The 18,226-nt window shown below is 32.5% G+C and overlaps 2 protein-coding genes across 5 annotated transcripts in view; one reads left to right on the plus strand and one right to left on the minus strand.

The window, feature by feature from the left end:
- Positions 1 to 18,226, plus strand: part of LOC145683947 (endoglucanase E-4-like) — a 428,679-nt gene that overhangs the window by 180,865 nt on the left and 229,588 nt on the right. The window lies entirely within an intron of this gene.
- On the minus strand, positions 5,986 to 14,336 carry LOC145683941 (endoglucanase E-4-like). Its single transcript, XM_081755642.1, has 9 exons — positions 14,220 to 14,336; positions 12,205 to 12,369; positions 10,921 to 11,016; positions 9,758 to 9,940; positions 9,202 to 9,379; positions 8,848 to 9,010; positions 8,228 to 8,392; positions 7,174 to 7,316; positions 5,986 to 6,352 (listed from the first exon to the last, which is right to left on the minus strand). The coding sequence occupies exons 1-9, from the start codon at positions 14,272 to 14,274 to the stop codon at positions 6,142 to 6,144; spliced, it is 1,359 nt and encodes a 452-aa protein (XP_081611768.1). The 5' UTR covers positions 14,275 to 14,336; the 3' UTR covers positions 5,986 to 6,141.

The raw sequence follows: 18,226 nt of genomic DNA on the forward strand, positions 1-18,226 counted from the left end.
TTAAAGTTGTATCCGGAAGATTATTGCTAAAAATATAAACGAAACGAAATATTAGTTATTTTTTTCTATGCCTGTACTCATAAACTTCAAGCACTTCCCAAATAAAATTAGGACTTTTTAGGAAACGAAACAATCAGAAAAATACCCTCCTAAAGTACTTTTCTAAATCCGCTACTGATTATTTGTATGAATTGGTATTCAAGATTGTGTCCGGAAAATTATTGCTAAATCACTTCACAGCTACAGTATAACAGAAATGTGGAAGTACGGCTTGACGGATATATTGAAAAACGTACGCTTTGACGGATAAATAGAAAAACGGGCAAGTTTAACTTTTGCGCTTGAAGCTAGAGTACTAAAAGCTCTTAGAAATGAAACACGGATGACAAACTAGAGAAGAAAAAAGATGTCGATAACTCAAAAGTTAAAATAAAGTTAAATAGCCTCTAAAATTACCCTCAAATACTACATTCTTCATGTTAGCTTAAATTCGTAAAACAGGTGCTCCATCCATCTTGATGGTGAATTTCAGAGCGAAATATCACATTCAGGTCATGGAATTTTTATCTAACTATAGAATATACTATAAGAAAGCTATTTAGATAGAAAAATCATGAAGTTGAAAAAAGCCAAAATTTCCAAAATTCTCGTTTTTTTTCCCAGAAAAGCCGGCTTTTTATGTGAAAAAAACCATCGATTCAAAAAAGCCGGCTGTTTTGCATCTCTAGTTCTGTGCGACACACAAAGGCTCCAGGCCGCTTACCCGTGACTGACGAAGGGGTGGAAGCAGTTAGGGAGAGTTTTATCAGCAGTCCTCGAAATTCTACACAACGTGCATCACAAGAAACTGGTATCCCTCAGACCTGTGTTTGGCGTGTATTGCGTAGACATTTGTCCATGAAGCCATGCAGACAAGCATTGAGTGAAGCGGATAAACATACACGACATGAATTCTGTGTTACCATGTTGGATCGCATTAGTGGTAATGAGTCACTCTTGAACAATGTGGTATTCAATGACGAATCAACTCTTCACCTTTCCGATCGAGTATTTGGGGCACGGAAAATCCACATGCGCACATGGAGCTGGTTCGTGACAATCCCAAAGTGAACGTGTTTTCCGCTGTTTACAAGGCGAAGGTATATGGACCATTTTTCTTTGCTGAGAGCACCATCACTGCCGACTGGAGAATATGTTCCAGAACTTCCTTGTTCCACAGTTAGATGAAGGTGACCACGATGGCCGCTTATGGTGGCAACAAGATGGCGCCCCGCCGCACAACCTGATAGACGTAAAGGAATTTCTTGATCAGTGTTTCCCAGCAAGGTGGATAGGTTGTGGTTGACAAATTGCCTGGCCGCTACGGTCTCCAGGTTTCATGCCACTTGACTTCATTCTGTGGGGGGTTGTGAAAGATAAAGACACCTCTCCCCTACCTGATAAAGATAATGCACTGAAACATCGCATCACAACAGCCATCGCGGACGTTATCCCCGAAATGTTTGCTACTATTTGGCAGGAAATCCACTTCCGTTGGGATGTGTGCAAGATGACCGCAGGTGCACTCATTGAGCCACAATGGATTTGTCACAAAAAAAAAAAAAAAAAACTTGAAGTGTTTTGCAGTATAATGACATATAAACCAAGTCTGTATGAGGTTCCAACAAAGAATTACAAATGATTGAAGTTGTAAACCGTATAAAGAATCACCCTGTGTATATATATTGTATTTTGTCTTATAAACGAAAGGGTAAATAACAAATCTAACAAACAATTGTGTCTCTAAAGCTTCATAAAAACTAGCTAAAATGCCTATTCTTTACACGAGGAGAATGTATTTATGGAAAACATTTAATCTGCTTTCCTAGTTAAGATATATATATTTCAATGAAAGTGTAATTATAAAATAGAGTATCTTATCAGCTTCTTAAGTTTGGAAGATGAAACTAGGAACATACAGTAGATTGGTTATTAAAAGTAGGTTGACATGTGTCTTAGTGTTATCAAAACTTTCGCTTCTAAAGAGAAATGTGGACAGTTTCTATGTTCGTATTTTGATTTCCCATTTTGTATTCGGAAAATGGTCAAAATGAGATAACAGTTCAACCGTTTAAAATGAATATAGTGCCAGTTAACACCTGGGGCCGCCTGGGGTTTTATACGTCGATTGATATGCAAGTCCTAAGGGAGCAAGGAGGATAAAATATAGCTTTGAAATGTCGTCTATAGACGTTTCCCTTTTCGCGAAGAACGTGTTTCAAGTGGTAGAAAAATTATAAAATGAAACTATCTAAATATTTTTTATGGACGAAAGACTAGAAAAAGATTCTTTAGTTGACCTTTCTCAAGGCATACTTTGAAAATACTTTTTTTCCCTAACCTAGTTTACTGGGTTTCTAGAGCATCCGACCTGAATCCAATGGAAACGTTATGGGTAGATATTACTAGAACTCTTCAGGAAAATTGGGATGACAACCTAACAAGGAGAGATAAAGGACTACGTGAGCTAGTTCTTAATGCCTGGGAAGAAGTAGCATAGGGACACCGATATGTCGCCAGCTTGGTTAACTCCGTAGCAAGGCGACTAAGAGCCGCAAAGGAAGTTAACGAGGATTACCAGAGATACGAAATTAGAATGAAGTCACAATCAACACACAAAAGTTCTTTATAGAGCTGCCTAATTGCACCGAGTTCTCCTGTAACTTGATTTTTATTGAGATTACAATTTCAATGTACTTCACAAATATATAACCATTATTTACTAATAATAGACATAATGTTTCTCGTGGGCATGTGGTTAGTGTTATCGCATTAAAAGCAATAAATCTAGGTTCTATCCTCGGAGAATACCTTTTATTTTTACTAACTAGTAACATTTCTTTCGAAGTCATTAATTTATTGTGTGAAATACTTGAAATGACGACTTAACAAAGAGTAAGAAGAGTGACAATCTGTCGAAGTTGCTAAGAGAAAACGTTGAAATCCCTGTGCCAACGAGAAAAATAAATATGATATAAAAATAAAAATACAAACGGAAACTAGTAAACAATAAAAAATCTGAAGGATATGTGATAAAACAAAATAATTATGCTAGTAAGCTCAAAATTGTGAGAAAAAATGATCCACTTACTATAACGAGAACGATGGTATATTTTTTTCACTGACATACTTTTCAGTTACCTGAAATAATATTTCGTCTGGAAAATTTTTCCTAATGCAGTCGAAAAGTTATGTTATAACACTACTATGAAATGTTGCCAACATATATACGTATTTCCTGAACAAAATAACAGTTCTCTCTAACGTATAACCTTGACCAGAAAACAATATGGAAAAACTAAAATCTCTGTTGTTTGCACGAGAAAAATAGATCTATGCAGAATATTTGAAAGTATTATTGAACCTTTTTTCTTCCCCTTGGGATAGATATTTGAGTTAAAATTATAAAAACTCAGCTCGGCAGAAATCTACCTACCTTCTGAAATTAATCTGAAATAGTTCAAACGCTTTCTCGTGATAGTGAAGAGAGATAACGCCGATATCGTTTTTATATATTGAGATAAATATTAATGAAATTACCCTTTCTCCGCTCCCCCTTAGAAGTGGAATTTTCTGAAACACTGGACACGTCAATTTATTTAAGGACTTCATATTTCAAGTTTCAAATCTCTAACATGAGAGTTCGTAGCGTACTCTATTTTGACACACATTTTGAACCACTTCCTTCCATTTAGGATACGCATTTTAATCAAAGTGACATGACAAAGATCCTAGTTCGATGCATATGCAGTGTGCCATAACCTTCTCAGCATATACTTCGTCGGTTCTGGTCGTGGCCAACCAACTACCTTACACGTAGCTCTTAGAACTGTTCGATGCATCTGTTCATTTAAAATTAAAATATTCCAACGACTCCTTCCTAGGGTTTTGAATCAGTGGCTTGAATTTTGCAAGTAATTGTTGTAAATGATCTAAAATAATTAGAAACACCGCGATTCTTTTACAGTGTAAAGTAGGTAGAAATAGATCCATATCTTTTAAATAGCTCATAGGAAAAATAAATGCATGGCGATAAATGAGGGTATTGTGAAGACCATTCAACGTCTCCAAAATGAGAGACTCATCATTAAAAACAGGGAAAAACAAGCTAAATCTTTCCCGAAACTTCGCTTCTAAGGACGAAAAAGGTATCGTTTCTTTAATATTCAAATTATTTTTTCTTCATTCAGAAAATGCCGAATGTAAATATTTTCTTAAGTTGGTGGTGTGAATTTGGCATATAGGCTTTTAACTAAAAGTTACTAAGTATATTTCAGTGTTTCAAAACATTCCACTCCTAACGAGGGTCATTTCTATATCCGATTTTCCCTTTCTTTCCTTTATTTTGAAAGTGCTGAACGTAAGGATTTGTTTAACAGGGAGGTGTGAAATTTGACAAATAAACTTTTCATTAAAGATGCGTTTCAGTGTTTTTATAAATGCACTCCTAAGGATAGAAAGTAACTGATGTCTATAATATCCAAATTTGCTTTTCTTTTTTTTTTCAGAAAATAACCAATCTAAGCGTGCTCAAGTTGGAGGTGTAAAAAATTCGGCTTATAAACTATTGATTAAAAGTAAGGAAATACTTTTCGGAAACCTATCTAAGGAAGAAAAGGGGGAAATATCGAAATTTTTTTTTCTTTATTTCGAATATACTCAATATGGGATATGCTTAAATTGGAAGTGTGCTCTGTGGTACACAATCTATTCATTAAAAATATCTGTTTGAGAATTTTTTTAAAAATCCACACGTGAATGGGAAAATGAGAATTTCTACAACATTAAAATTTCTGGTTTTATATTTATTACGTCTTTCTGCACGCAGAAAGAACACATTTGTTAGTATTGATAAAATATAGCGACCATTTATTTTTTTAAAAAAATGATTCAGCCCGCAGTACTCACTTCGGGTTTTGCTTAGGATGTACTTTCAGAAATGCATAATTTCTCGTTTTTTATTAGTATATTATTATACGTACTATTGGTTAACATGTATATACATCTTAAACTTAGAGGAGGAAATTTCCACCTGCTCCCAAAAAATGATTCCTCCCGTTTGCGCAATTACAAAACAATTAATTTCTAGGATGAACATCTTTCCATATTGCTTTCTATTCAAGAGTAAACATTAGACTGTGCTGTATTGGGGTTTAGCTCTTCTTTCAACACCAAGTTATATAAGACCTGGACATATTGCTTAAAGTGGAATCCGAACCACATAAGCTCCGACCAGGAATTCAATATAGATCTCTCACGCTAGAGTAAACGTTGAAGACCAAAGGAGAAGAATTGTGATTTTGTTTTATATATGTGTCCTAATGTATGTATATATACCTATGATATTTCATTTATTGCAGTCAAAGATGAATGCTCTTTGCAGTAAAACGAGATTCTTAATTTACAAAGAAAACTTGCCTAGCTAGAATTCGTACCCATATTTAAATAAGCGTTAGCACGTAAATAAGTTTTGTTATCTACTACGAAGAGCGTATGATGTTATCCTTTTCCGTTTGTTTATGTTACTCTTCTGTTGACGGTGTGTTTTCTACAGATTCATCATGTAGTATACCAGTTTTTATTTTTATCTTCTGTTTTGTAATATTTTATGGTTGTTTTTTTACATGCTATTTGAATATCTACTTCAAAGCAAGGTCCAAATAGTATATTTCTGTTAAAGAATATGCAAATTTCTCCGTAACAGAATGGAGGGAAAATATATTTCCCTTGTATCAAAATCTGAGGTATATAATGATCTAGGTTGTTCAACTTTTTGGACTTAGTCTCTGGAAGGCAGTCCCACTTTTTGTGACTAGAAGTGTACAATATTTGAAATTTCTACTCCAAACGAATCCACAGACGTCTGTATACTGATGATTGAATCACTGAGTAAGTCACTGGCTTTACTATTATATACTGCATATTATAGGTAGATTGAAAGTAGAATTTTCACTAAATTAATATGTTTTATTATTTTTTAAAGGAAGCAATACATAGTATTTATTTCCTTGGTGTTACGGAATTTTCTTTTAAAAAATGTACGGACTGATTGTATCCTGGAGCTATTTCCATGATATCGGTTTGGAAATTAGGTAATATCTCTTAGTAGAGAGCGCTGAGAGCAGCCAAGGAGCCTGTAAAGGCAGCGTTGTAATCGCAGGCCACTTCGTTGTGGACGTAGTCACTCCTCACGTCTTGATAGTTGTCATTCTGGTCAGGGCCTCCAACCATGGCACCATTCAGTACTTGGTAGTTAGGTTGAGCACCGTTGTAAACATTCCAGTCGCAAGTGGCTGGGCGGTTAGGGCAAGAACTGTAAAGGAAGCAAAGTAAAATCTATATATATAAAAGAGAACGCACAAATCCTTTGTGAACTCATCACGCTAATACGGCTGAACCAATTTCTTTCATTTTTGGGGGGTTATTAGGATTTGGACCCTAGATGGTTTTTATCATATCACTTTAATTTTTAATTACCAGTGTCTTGAGATAATTGACCATTCAAGTGTCCATACGTACAAATCCTTTGTTATTAGTTCATCATAGGTAAAAATAAACGTATTTATATGCAACCCGCATGACCATGTGACTCGGCGGGTTAACATAAATGACAGGCGCTATAATTTTAACATTTACTGCAATTTGAAAGCGAAAAAGTAAAAATTATCTAAGTAACAAAGTTTATTGCGTTCCGGGGTGACCGCAGCGAAGCGGGGCGGGTTAACATAAATGACAGGCGATATAATGTTAACATTTACTGCAATCTTCTATGGTTTTTATCATATCACTTGAAAGCGAAAAAGTAAAAATTATCTAAGTAACAAAGTTTATTGCGTTCCGGGGTGACCGCAGCGAAGCGGGGTGAACGCTGCTAGTAAATATATAAATAAGAAATATTATTCAATGTAATAACAAACAATTGCTATCATCTCCAACTTTGCTTATTAAATTTGATAACATCAACATGAAAACTACTGTATTTAAATTTTCAAAATCAATAAACTTCTTAAAGATATATTTACAAATTTCCTGACTTACTTTATTATGAATTTTGTGAAAGAAAGGCGTGTAACTTTCTAGAAAACAATCTGTACAGAGATGGGAAATCACATTCAAATGATTGACTTTACTTACGCAGCTCTGTGTTGTTCATGAGTTGGTGGGTTGTTTCCGTATCCAACAACGTAGCTCCTGCCACTGGATCCCAAAGCGTAGTCAACCTGGCTCTTGGCAAATTGTCTGTAGCTATCATTGTTGACGTTCAATTTGTTTGCAGCCTGCAATGCAAAGTATTTAAATTGCAAATAATTTTCTTAAAAGATTATCTAATATACGATTTATCTTTATTTATACATACTGTATATTCCAAACAATGAAAGCAAGATTTTGTTTTATATCCTGAATGTATTGTTTGCAATGCATGACAATCTATTTATTTTAAGTGTTCGGACAGTTTTTGGGACATCCTCTTCCAATGTATATCAGTAATAATGTCAAATATATAGTTATGTTAAGTATATAACTAGAGTAAGAAGAGGTAATTTAAACTTTTGATGTGAGCTAAAGTAAATTCAAACAAAGAAATTCCGTAATTAGTTTTAAAAAACTGTTTTACATAAATGATCGAAAGGGAGCTAAAGATTTCTACTTAATTTATAAAGAATTTTCGAATGAAAAATTCGCAAACATATATAAATATGATAATCCAAAATAAAAATTTAGTAAAAAATAAAGTCAAGTGTAAATTCAATTCACCGCATGAAGTTTTGAACTCAGTTAAAAGGTTCTAATAATTTAATATTGTTATTTAATGCCTCTTAATTACCCAGAATTTAAAGATATAAAAAATACAATTACAAAACAAATTGCAATAACTCTTGCACAATACTAATTGTGTAAATGATTGACCAATATATGACTGAACTACATCAGGAACTAAACATTTTTTATTTACTAATATAGTTTTTCATAGTAAAGAGATACGCATCTGGGACGAAAACTTCACTTTTAAACTAGAAACAACTCACAAAATTGTTCTCACTTTAGTTAAACAATGTATATCTGATGCTAAATTTGTAAACAAAGGAACAAAGTTTTGTAGAAGCTAAACCGATTTGAAAAAGTTTTTAAATAAATTAAAACTTTTAATTAAAGCTGTTTAAATGAAGATAAATAATAGGTACTATACCTCCAAGCAGATCCAAGCGATGTTGTTAGCATGTCTGAGAGTTCCCCATTGACTGATGTAGAGCAATCCCTTGGGAGTTTTCTGCTGACTGTTCTTCATGTAGTCACAGAATCCAGTGACACGGCTTATGTAGTTGCTCTTACCAGTAAGCTCGGCCAACAAGAGCTATATAAGAGGAAATAAATATTAGGTCAGAATCTTATTTTCAAAGAATTATTAGAATTGTAATTGATTGGAGTCTATTAAAAACTTCTAAGGATACGGTAAAAATGATGAAACTCTATCAAATAAGCAAAAGTCGTCTTGCAATTCCAAATTGACAAAAGAATAATATCTGAACACCACTCATTCTGGCTTTGAAACTTCTTGTTTCAAATAAAAGACAAAATCTGGCAAAAGCATATACTATTTAATGACTAATATAGTTACAGTTTCGGCAAAGTATTATTGCCCTCACCAGCTAATGTGTTTGATGAAGGCAAAGATATTTTGCTGAAACTGTAACAATATTAGTTATAAAATAATATAGTTCTGCTTTGGTCAGAATTTGTCTTTTACTTGATACAAGAATAATATGTATTGGATTGGAGAGCATATAATTTTTTTAAACGTAAACTTACCTGTACTCCAACGGTCTTGTCGTTCCATGAGAATTCAGATGGTTGGAAGTCCAGACCCAATGAACTGTACAAGCTCTCGGCTTGGTCCAAGTAAGATTGGTCGTTGGTAGCCTTGTACAGCCAAACTGCAGCCCATACGATTTCATCCTTGATTTCGGAAGAGCTATAACAGTGAAAATAAATAATGTTCATAACGAAAGAAATATTTTTTATAATTAAAAATTAAAGTGTTTACAAAAATATTGGTTAGCAGAGATTAATCATTCAGGGAACAACGTTTTTTAATTGCAAGAGCTCACCAGTTATAGTTAACTATTTGAATAATCTAGCGAAGATAATATCACCTCTACTCACCTGTAGAATTGAGCAGCGTTTTGGATGGAGTCGGAGTATTTGCCTCTGTAGTTGAGAGCAAACTGGAAGAGCTGCTTAGCATGGTTGATCAGTGTAGAGGCATAACCGGCATCAGAATCTTGGAACACAGCGGCTGTGGCTGCCATGGCGGCTGCGGTCTCTCCAGCGAGATCAGATCCTTTAAAAAATTCATAATTGCAATTTTAGTAAAATATATCCTCTGCTAAGTACTTATAAATACTATGATGATGTTAAAAAGAATTAGCTAGTATATACTAAAAACATATCGTGAAGAGTTTCAATTCTTTCCTAACATTTTGTAAACATTAGAAATGCTTTTTGTCAACTCCAGCGAAACCATTTTTATTAATTCTTTTAAGGAATAAGCAATTTGTAAAACAATATTTCTCAATTAGTAATTAAAATGAGATAACGTTACATACAATAGGTAATGCAAGCTATTGTAAATATATTTTACAATAATAAAAAGTGAGGGACAAAACTGCCTAGTTTTGTGCCTAGAGGGATAAGAATACCTAAAGATTCTTTGTTATACCTGGGTGAGAAGTATCAATCTTCCAAGCAGGTCTGTTCATGGTCATATCTTCTGGTCTTCCCCAGTAAGCGTGGTCAGTGTTTCCATCGCCTACCTGTCCGTACAATTCATTGGCACTCACGTGACACTTGATGAAGTAGTCTGTGCCCCACTTCAGGGTGTTCTTCAAATATTGAGTTTGACCTATGTGAAGTAACCATTATAAGAACATTAATGAACATGTTATAATTATAAAGATAGTACTAAAATATCTTATTGGTAAACTATCTTATGCGTTTTGTGTATGTAGAGAAATAACACTGAATCTTTTTGCAGAAATTTTAAACTATTTTAATGAAGGACTTAAAATTTTTTGGAAACAAGTAAAGGCGCAGTACAGAATTCCTTAACGCATTTTTTAATAGGCATACAAAGATTTTTGAACAAACAGTAACCTAATTTTATTTCTATGCATTAACTACTCAAAACAACAAGGAAGTATTAAGAAAATACCAAGCATTCTTCCAACAGTGTGTTGGAGAATGTTCATTTACCTGCACAATCACCTGTTTTAATTTTTTTCAAGTATTTAACCCATTAAAACATTCTAAGATTAAGTTTCTGAAAGCATTTTGTGAATTGTAACTTTGTGGAACTATAGAAAGCAGTAAGCATAAAAATATGTATTATGAATCCTGCTATTGGCATTGAAATTAAATCTTTCTTCTATAAGTGCGTTTTAGGAAAATATAACATTTTTCTGTCAGTTTGCAAAACTTGGTACATTTTTAATATATAGCTGGGTGTTATCCATCTTTTCATTTTCTGTGAAATTATTTATTAATATATAAGTTCACCTATTTGAACAAGGAAAACAAAATTATTGATTTTTCTGTGTGAAGAACATGCAATGATATTAAAAGTAAGAATTGGGAACAAAATCCAGTAACCGAGTTTAAATGAAGCAAAAGATAAATCAAAGTTATTCTGGCTTTATGAGCTAACCCGACTCAAAGTTTGAATCTTGTATAATACCTATCTTAGATAAAATTAGTATCTCACTCTCTTCTAACAATCATTATATCAATATTCCTTTATTAAACTTCGCATGGATAACAAACATTAAATTGTGTAGTATAAAAATTGAATGTTAATGAAGTTATGGTAGTGTATAAGATATTAACCTGCAGCATCGTAGGCAGCCTTGTTGGAGAGGTAACCCCATGCAAGGACAGTCACAGAGTAAGCCATAGGGAAGTTGAATTTCACATGGTCACCAGCTGTAAGAAGTAAAAATTAAAATTTTCAATACAATTAAGACTTCTCTAACCATAAAAACGAGTGTAATTTTTGTACAATAATTTAATACTGATAAATTAATATGCTTTAAAACCTTAACAAGTAAGATCCTACGTACTTGTGGCGTGGCTTTTTATAGTTCAAATCTGATGTTCCTTATATGTTACGTTTTCTAGTTAAAAAAATGTTTCTCATAAGACATTCAGTAGTGGAATTATATGTGTAACACTTTAGATGTAGCTTATTGTCTGGCACCGAGATAAGCTTCTCTTGCTACATTATATGTACATTTCTTATATGGTTCGAATTCCACGTTCAGTTGTATGCTCACGTTTCATTTAGCCTTCCTGTTGAAAGTGAAGCTCAACTCTAATCTATCTATCTGTCTTCCTATCTATGTAAACTTGTTGCACATTCCTATCAATATTTTTAGTGTTTTTCGCACAAATATTCAACAATGTAACTAAACATTTTGAGAACCACACTTTACCTCATGAATTTGTGATAGTTAAAATGAATCAGTAAATTTAGTTAAGATTCCATAACAAAGAGAGGTTGCCTTTTTGAGATCATAATACATAACAACAAACATACTGAATAAAGTTAGCATTTTATACAAATCAAACAAACTTTTATGATTGAAACGCCGTTCATACAGTGCATTACAATAACTAGGAACTTTTGCTATTGTGAAAATTTCGTTGTTTAAGAAGCAAATACTTATTATAATTTCTATAATAAGATCCCATCTAAATATTTTTTCGGCTCTGTTATACATACAAAGAAAGAGACAAAAAGGGCTATTGAGTAATTTAATTATTAATGCTTAATTATTTTAATGTTATTGATCTAGATTTCTTTTTGCCATAATATTTATTTAATATCTTTTATCTCTAATGTGTAAAGTCCTACGTATCTTATTTTTGAAACATGTGGAAGTACTTGTGATAATGCTAACTATTTTTTTTACATTTACTAACATGTTGTTTCGTTTGATAAAATAAACAAAAATAACTTTCATTTTTAATATTATATTTTTGAGTAAAATAAATTAAGAAACCGAAATCTTTATAGATATTTTGCAAAACAACTGAAATCATTATTTGGAACCTAATATTATTGAACATTTTCTCCATAGAGGACTAAAATGTTTGACTTATATCTCTTACCATCGTAGTATCCTCCTGTGAGATCTTCTCCGTTGTTTCCCTTGTCGTTGAGAGCAGAGTCTCCCCTCCATGGAATACGGTTGTCGGCTGGAAGCTTTCCAGATCTCTCAGCCTCATAGAACAACAAAGACTTTCCCAACACCTCTGCGTAGTTGTACTGCGCAGCTGAAAAGTGATAAAAAATAGTCAAATGAATGTTCAGCTAGATTGAATTTTAATTCTGTACACCACGTAGCAGCAGCGTTCTGGTTCTGCATGAAGCTTTAAAGCCTGAATCGGCGTTATGTAAATATTTGGTGAGAGTATATAAAAGGGAGTTGAATCCCATGGATTACGAGCTAATATGGATTAAGGGCTTCGATTTTAACATGAGTCATAAATCTATTCATTATGTGCTCCGAGTCTATGAACTTTATTAATATTATATGTTCATTAACTTACATCTGTTACATAACACCTCTTTATTAACTTACAATTGTCTTTCCAAACTTACAAAATAGTTTTGACTCATATTGTATACTATAAATGTATTCAAAACTGGAGGCCACTTCGGACATTATTCAATATTATTCAGTTGAGATATTTTTTCTCATGGGTTACTTTGGTCTGATGTGGAACCATTTTATGGAATGAGTCTCAAAAACCTCGAAAGTAAAAAATAAGAACCATACAAATATATATTTGTATTGTGAAAACAAGTAGAGTCTATCTTGTCAAAAGGAATAGATTCATATATTCTGACTTGAATGTATAAACTTTCTGAATTACAAACCATGGCACAAATGTATGCAAATGATATTCTACTGAGAATTTTAATAGGGTTTCAATCTAAATGTTGCATCTGACGTTAAAATTAATATGGGGACAGATTAAATTAATATTGTTATCCCTCTAAACCTAATCAAAACTGACATGAAACTCCAATTTAATTTAAGATTACATTTATTAAATATGATAATGATAACATACATAAATATTTGATTTTTTAACATCGTAAAAATGAGTATCTTGTCAAAAACAATAAATTCATGTATTTTAACAAACTTTCTGTCAACAAAATTTCTAAATTACTAGCAATGCCATAAAATTTATACATGCATGGTTTTCTACAAATTCCCTAAAGCTTCAATGTTGCGTCTACAGATAAAATTAAAACGGATAAAATGATTTCTGGCACTCAACTTGTGGATAATAGCGAAAATAATCATAGTAATAATAATTATTGTTATTACTGAGTATACACACACAAAATGTTATGTACAAAAGTTTTTGTTATGGAAATTTAGATTTTGTATTGGTTATATGGTTCTCATCTCCCGTTAGCGGCAGGTCCATGTCTAATATAAGTATGGTGTTGAAGGGGAATTGAAAACTTTAAAATGACCAACCAAAATATTAATATCTGACTCCTCAATTTACGTTAAAAGAGCTTCAAACTCTCTGTGTGAAACCTTAGCAAGAAGAAAACATGAACATGTACTTCAAAATGTCATATGAAAATTACATCTCGTAACTGTAGTAATGCCTTAAAATAATCTTTCATACAGAAAATTTATGTTGTTAAAATGTGCCCCCACGTGAGAAAACTCATGAAAACCTCGCTGTGTTGAGATAAATCTCGACTTTTATTCAGACTTTATCAAATAGAGAAGGTGATGTATTGAGTAGCACGCTTTAACAGCTTAGCTCTGCAAGTTTCGCAAAATACCCATCTTACAAAAACTGTTTGAACCACAGAGTCGGATTGGAATGAAGGATAACGAGAATCTGCCCTATTAGAAATCACACCTAATACATTCCATTGGTAAATAGATGCCTTATCAACTACATCAGCAGGCTCACATAAAGTATATGCGATATTTTCCACTTTGCAAACTGTGCAGTTTCATTCTTAACGAGAGCTGTAAGTTTCTGGTCAGCTCGTATTGCAAGCGTGGAAGACCTATGATGCCGAAAATAAAACGTTTGAAGAGCAAACTAAAATAAATGTACTACTAAAAAAAAAGAAACATTACCAGCAAGTTGAGAAGCTACGACGAGGAACAGGCAAACGACAGCTGACTTCCACATGATGAGACAGGACAATCTGTCATACCTGCGTAAGAGTATTTATACTAGTTCAAATAATAGAAAATGTTACATAATTGAAGTCATCTATTGTTGCTAATTGGGGCAAGGGTTACTAAAAATGATATCTTAAAAAAAGACAATACATGTCAATTACTGCTATTCTGAAACAAGTCAGTAATCAAAGTTGACATTCTGTTATCTGTTTGAAGTCTCAAAAAAAAAAAAAAAAAAATGACAATGAATTGTTTCTAACGAAATATTGTTCTTTTCGATGAAATCTTCTTTTAACTGTTTATCGGAAGGTGGGTGTGGTTGGGTAGGTCAAAAAGATAGCAACAGATGTGATTGTGCGTAGGTGATTGTAGCACATTTTACTTTTAGCTTCGATATCATTCAGTAATAATGGAAACATAAGGAGCATATGGGAAATACTCCCACAAGTTGATCACTAGAGATTAAAAGAAAACACATGTTTAGTTCTTGTACAGAATGTTTAATGCCGATTTGACGTGTCTAACTCTGAATAGATTATCTTATATTACATGCAATATGGACAATCCGGAACACTATTCGTTACAAACTGCTTGGAAAATCGGATGAATCAGGGCACCACAGGATGATTCTAGACATATTGTATGCAACGACTGCATCATGAAAAGTAGTTAAAATTCTTTAGGGACGATAATCAGTTTTTCTTTTAGAGACGCAAAAGTAGACGCCCTAGAAGGCATTCAAGCCTATGATTGGGTAGTGAATGACTTATTTGAAAAGTTAAGCGTAAATAAGGCTTATAAACTACATATATTCTCTCCGTACAGATGTGTATCGTATATATACCTATATACACCACACTAATACTAGTGGTGGGTTAATGGCTAGTCGAGTAAGCAAAATCTTTTAGATGGTCCGGAGCCAGTAACCTAGGGGTTTGGCCATTATTTTCTTTTGAGTTTGGCAGGTTACCTTGGCTCACCCCTTAATTTAGGGAGGCGTATCTAGGACCGCCCAGTAATTTTTTGGAAATTACCAAGTTTAAAAATTTGATTTGGTAGCATGGGACCAGGATAATTACCTATGAAAATTTTAAGATTCATCTCGTTTCCTTTTAAGGGTAAAAATTAGCAAAAAGGAAACTTTCGGAAGTATTTGATCTATTTTATCGTCTTTGATGAGGCCTATATAGTCACACGGCTGAGTATAGGGATCTATTCTCTTTTATAAGATACATGTACATTGATGCGCTCCTCCTAAATTTTGGGAATTGTACCTAGGACCACCTCTTAAATTTGGGAATTGTCAAGAAAGAAAATTGGTAAATGTTGTCTAGAACCCCAATATATATCACTATAAATTTGGGTGGTTTATCTTATTCCCTTTCATGGATAATAAATTGACAATTTAAAATTTCAGAGGTTTCTGACCTAACTTATCCCTTTTGATGAGTGTTTATCACGTTATATGATTATGTGGTTGAGTATAGGAATTGTTCGTCTTGTAGTCGATTATTGCCATAATTTATGCTCTTTGATAAGTCTTTAACATGTTATATGATCATATGCGTTAATACATAGTCTATTCTCTTTTAAACTATTCTTAGTGTCCATTCTCTTTTTATAGGACATCTGTACTTCGAAGCCATTTCTTAAACTTTGGGAGATGTACGTAGAACAACCTCTTAAATCTGGGAATTATATATATATATATATATATATATATATATATATATATATAAACGTTCTCTAGGACACAAATATCTCGTAACTTTGTAAATTTGAGTGCTTTTGCTTATCACCTTCTATGGGTAAACAATTGGCAAACATTCAAAATTTGGAGGTTATTCACCTATTTGTTTTCTTACATGAGACTTTACTACGACATATGCTTATATGATTGAGTGCAGGGTCATTCGTTTCCATAGGACTTAGATACAATGAAGTCCTTTTATATTTTGGGAAGAGTACATTACCACACCCCTAAAACTTGAGAATTGTGATAAAACAAAATTTGGTAAATGTTTTCTAGGACTTCTTGAAATTTGGTTAGTTTTACATTTACCCCATTTTATGGACAAAAATTATTAAAATACATTGTCAAAAGCAATACTTTATATTTGACATGAAAATTTGAAATTAGGTGGGATGAATGAATTAGCATGAGACGCAAGTTTGAATGTTGTGTTTAACGTCCAGTAAGATAGAACGTAACATTTTGAATACAAAACATCGTCTTTCATTGAACATGAGTACCTTGAAACCAGGAGAAGTACATTTGTTCCACCCAGAAATTTTGGAATTGTCAAAAAATAAATACATTTCGTAATTGTTTATCTACGACTCTGGACAACTTGAATGATTTAACTTGTGTCTCTTTCATAGGTAAAAAGTTACCAACGTTCAAATTTAAGGATGTTGACATTAATATATTATCTTATCACTTTGAAACTTAGGGACAACTCATAATCTAAGATTGTTGTGTGAAAGTTTTAGAACTTGAAACCTGATAGGTAATTATTAACATTGATTGATAGGAAGCAATAACAATGTCACACTTTGAAATTTAATTGCAAGTCACAGTATAAGATCAATTGTCGAAAATTATCTTTAGTGAAATTTGATTGGTGAATCTCTATTTCAAACTTCAAATTTTGAACTTCAAACCTGATATGTAATTATTGTAACCTGTTGATATACATAACAATTTTATACTTTGAACAATAGAGTTGTAGCTACGACTTATAGTCTAAGATCATTGGTGTGAAAAATTTACAACATGATATGTGATATGTAATTATTAAAGTCATTTGATATGCAACTACACTTTGAACTTTAGTTACAAGTCACTGTCTAAGATCATTAGTGGAATGATATTCTTGGTGCGATCTGATTCGTTTATCACTAGAAATTTATTCGTGATGCATTTCAAATCTTTGTTTAATTTTTTTGAAGTATAGGAGCGCAATTACGACACAGCCTAAAGTCATAATTCTTAGTGCGATCTCATTGGCTGATCAATTGAAAGTTATTCTTGATGTCATTTGTTTGATCACTTTCAAATTTTTGCTTCATATGTTTTTAAGTTTTTCAAAACTTTTGCTTAACATTTCTCGATCACTGTTTGATTTCTAAATTTCTAGTTTGAAAATTTTGTATTGAAAATATTTTGTTTAAAATGTTTGAATTTGAAAATTTTAGTTTGAAAGATTTTGTTTAAATGTTTGAAAATTTTGACTTGAAATTATTCTTTGAAAATGTTGGTTTGAAATTTATCAGTTTGAAAATTTTGTTTTAATTTTTTAGTTTGAGAATTTTGGTATCAGTGATTTTAATTTTTCGTTTGAACATTATTATTGAGAAATTTTTCAAATTTAAACATTTTTGCACTCGTTGAAAATGTTTTATTAATTGTTTTAGTTTGAAAATTGCTTGCACTTGTTAAAAGTTTTTAAAAATAGCTTCAAATTTTCTTTAATTTTTTTTACTACATGAAACAATTGTAATTAAAAGTGCAAAATTTTAGGTGCCGAAGAAAAAGAATCGTTTCTAAAGAATCAGACTTGATTAGAACAAAAGATCTGGCAACACTATAGACAACAATTGCATCATAATGGTATAATGATACATGCCAGAACAGGTTTATGCAATGTCAGCATGATTGTACCATATCCATTTGTGACATGTATATCATTATTCTCACATGTAAGTATCGTTCGAAATAGTGTTCATCATAACGTCATCATGTCTACCTGTTCACAGTTTCTAAACACAGGCGATCTGTTGAAATCATTTATCAATATTGCAAATTACAACAGAATGAATCTTATAAAATCTTATTTAGCAAAACTATTCCTGCAAAGTTTGGATTAAGATTACTTGTGATTCTTAAAAATGATAATATTATTTTATCTACAAGATATTTACCCATGAAAGCTGTAACGTAAATGTGTAACATATAC

This window comes from Thermobia domestica, chromosome 4, assembly GCF_964235325.1.
Source record: "Thermobia domestica chromosome 4, izTheDome1.hap1.1, whole genome shotgun sequence".
NCBI lineage: Eukaryota > Metazoa > Arthropoda > Insecta > Zygentoma > Lepismatidae > Thermobia > Thermobia domestica.

What these genes read in the sequence shown, in the direction of transcription:
- LOC145683941 (XM_081755642.1), bottom strand. Translation starts at nt 14,274, where the DNA reads ATGTGGAAGTCAGCTGTCGTTTGCCTGTTCCTCGTCGTAGCTTCTCAA. An exon ending in CACAGGAGGATACTACGATG is followed by an intron (nt 11,017 to 12,204) that starts GTAAGAGATATA and finishes TACTTCTTACAG; the next exon opens with CTGGTGACCATGTGAAATTC. An exon ending in GATTGATACTTCTCACCCAG is followed by an intron (nt 9,380 to 9,757) that starts GTATAACAAAGA and finishes AATTTTTTAAAG; the next exon opens with GATCTGATCTCGCTGGAGAG.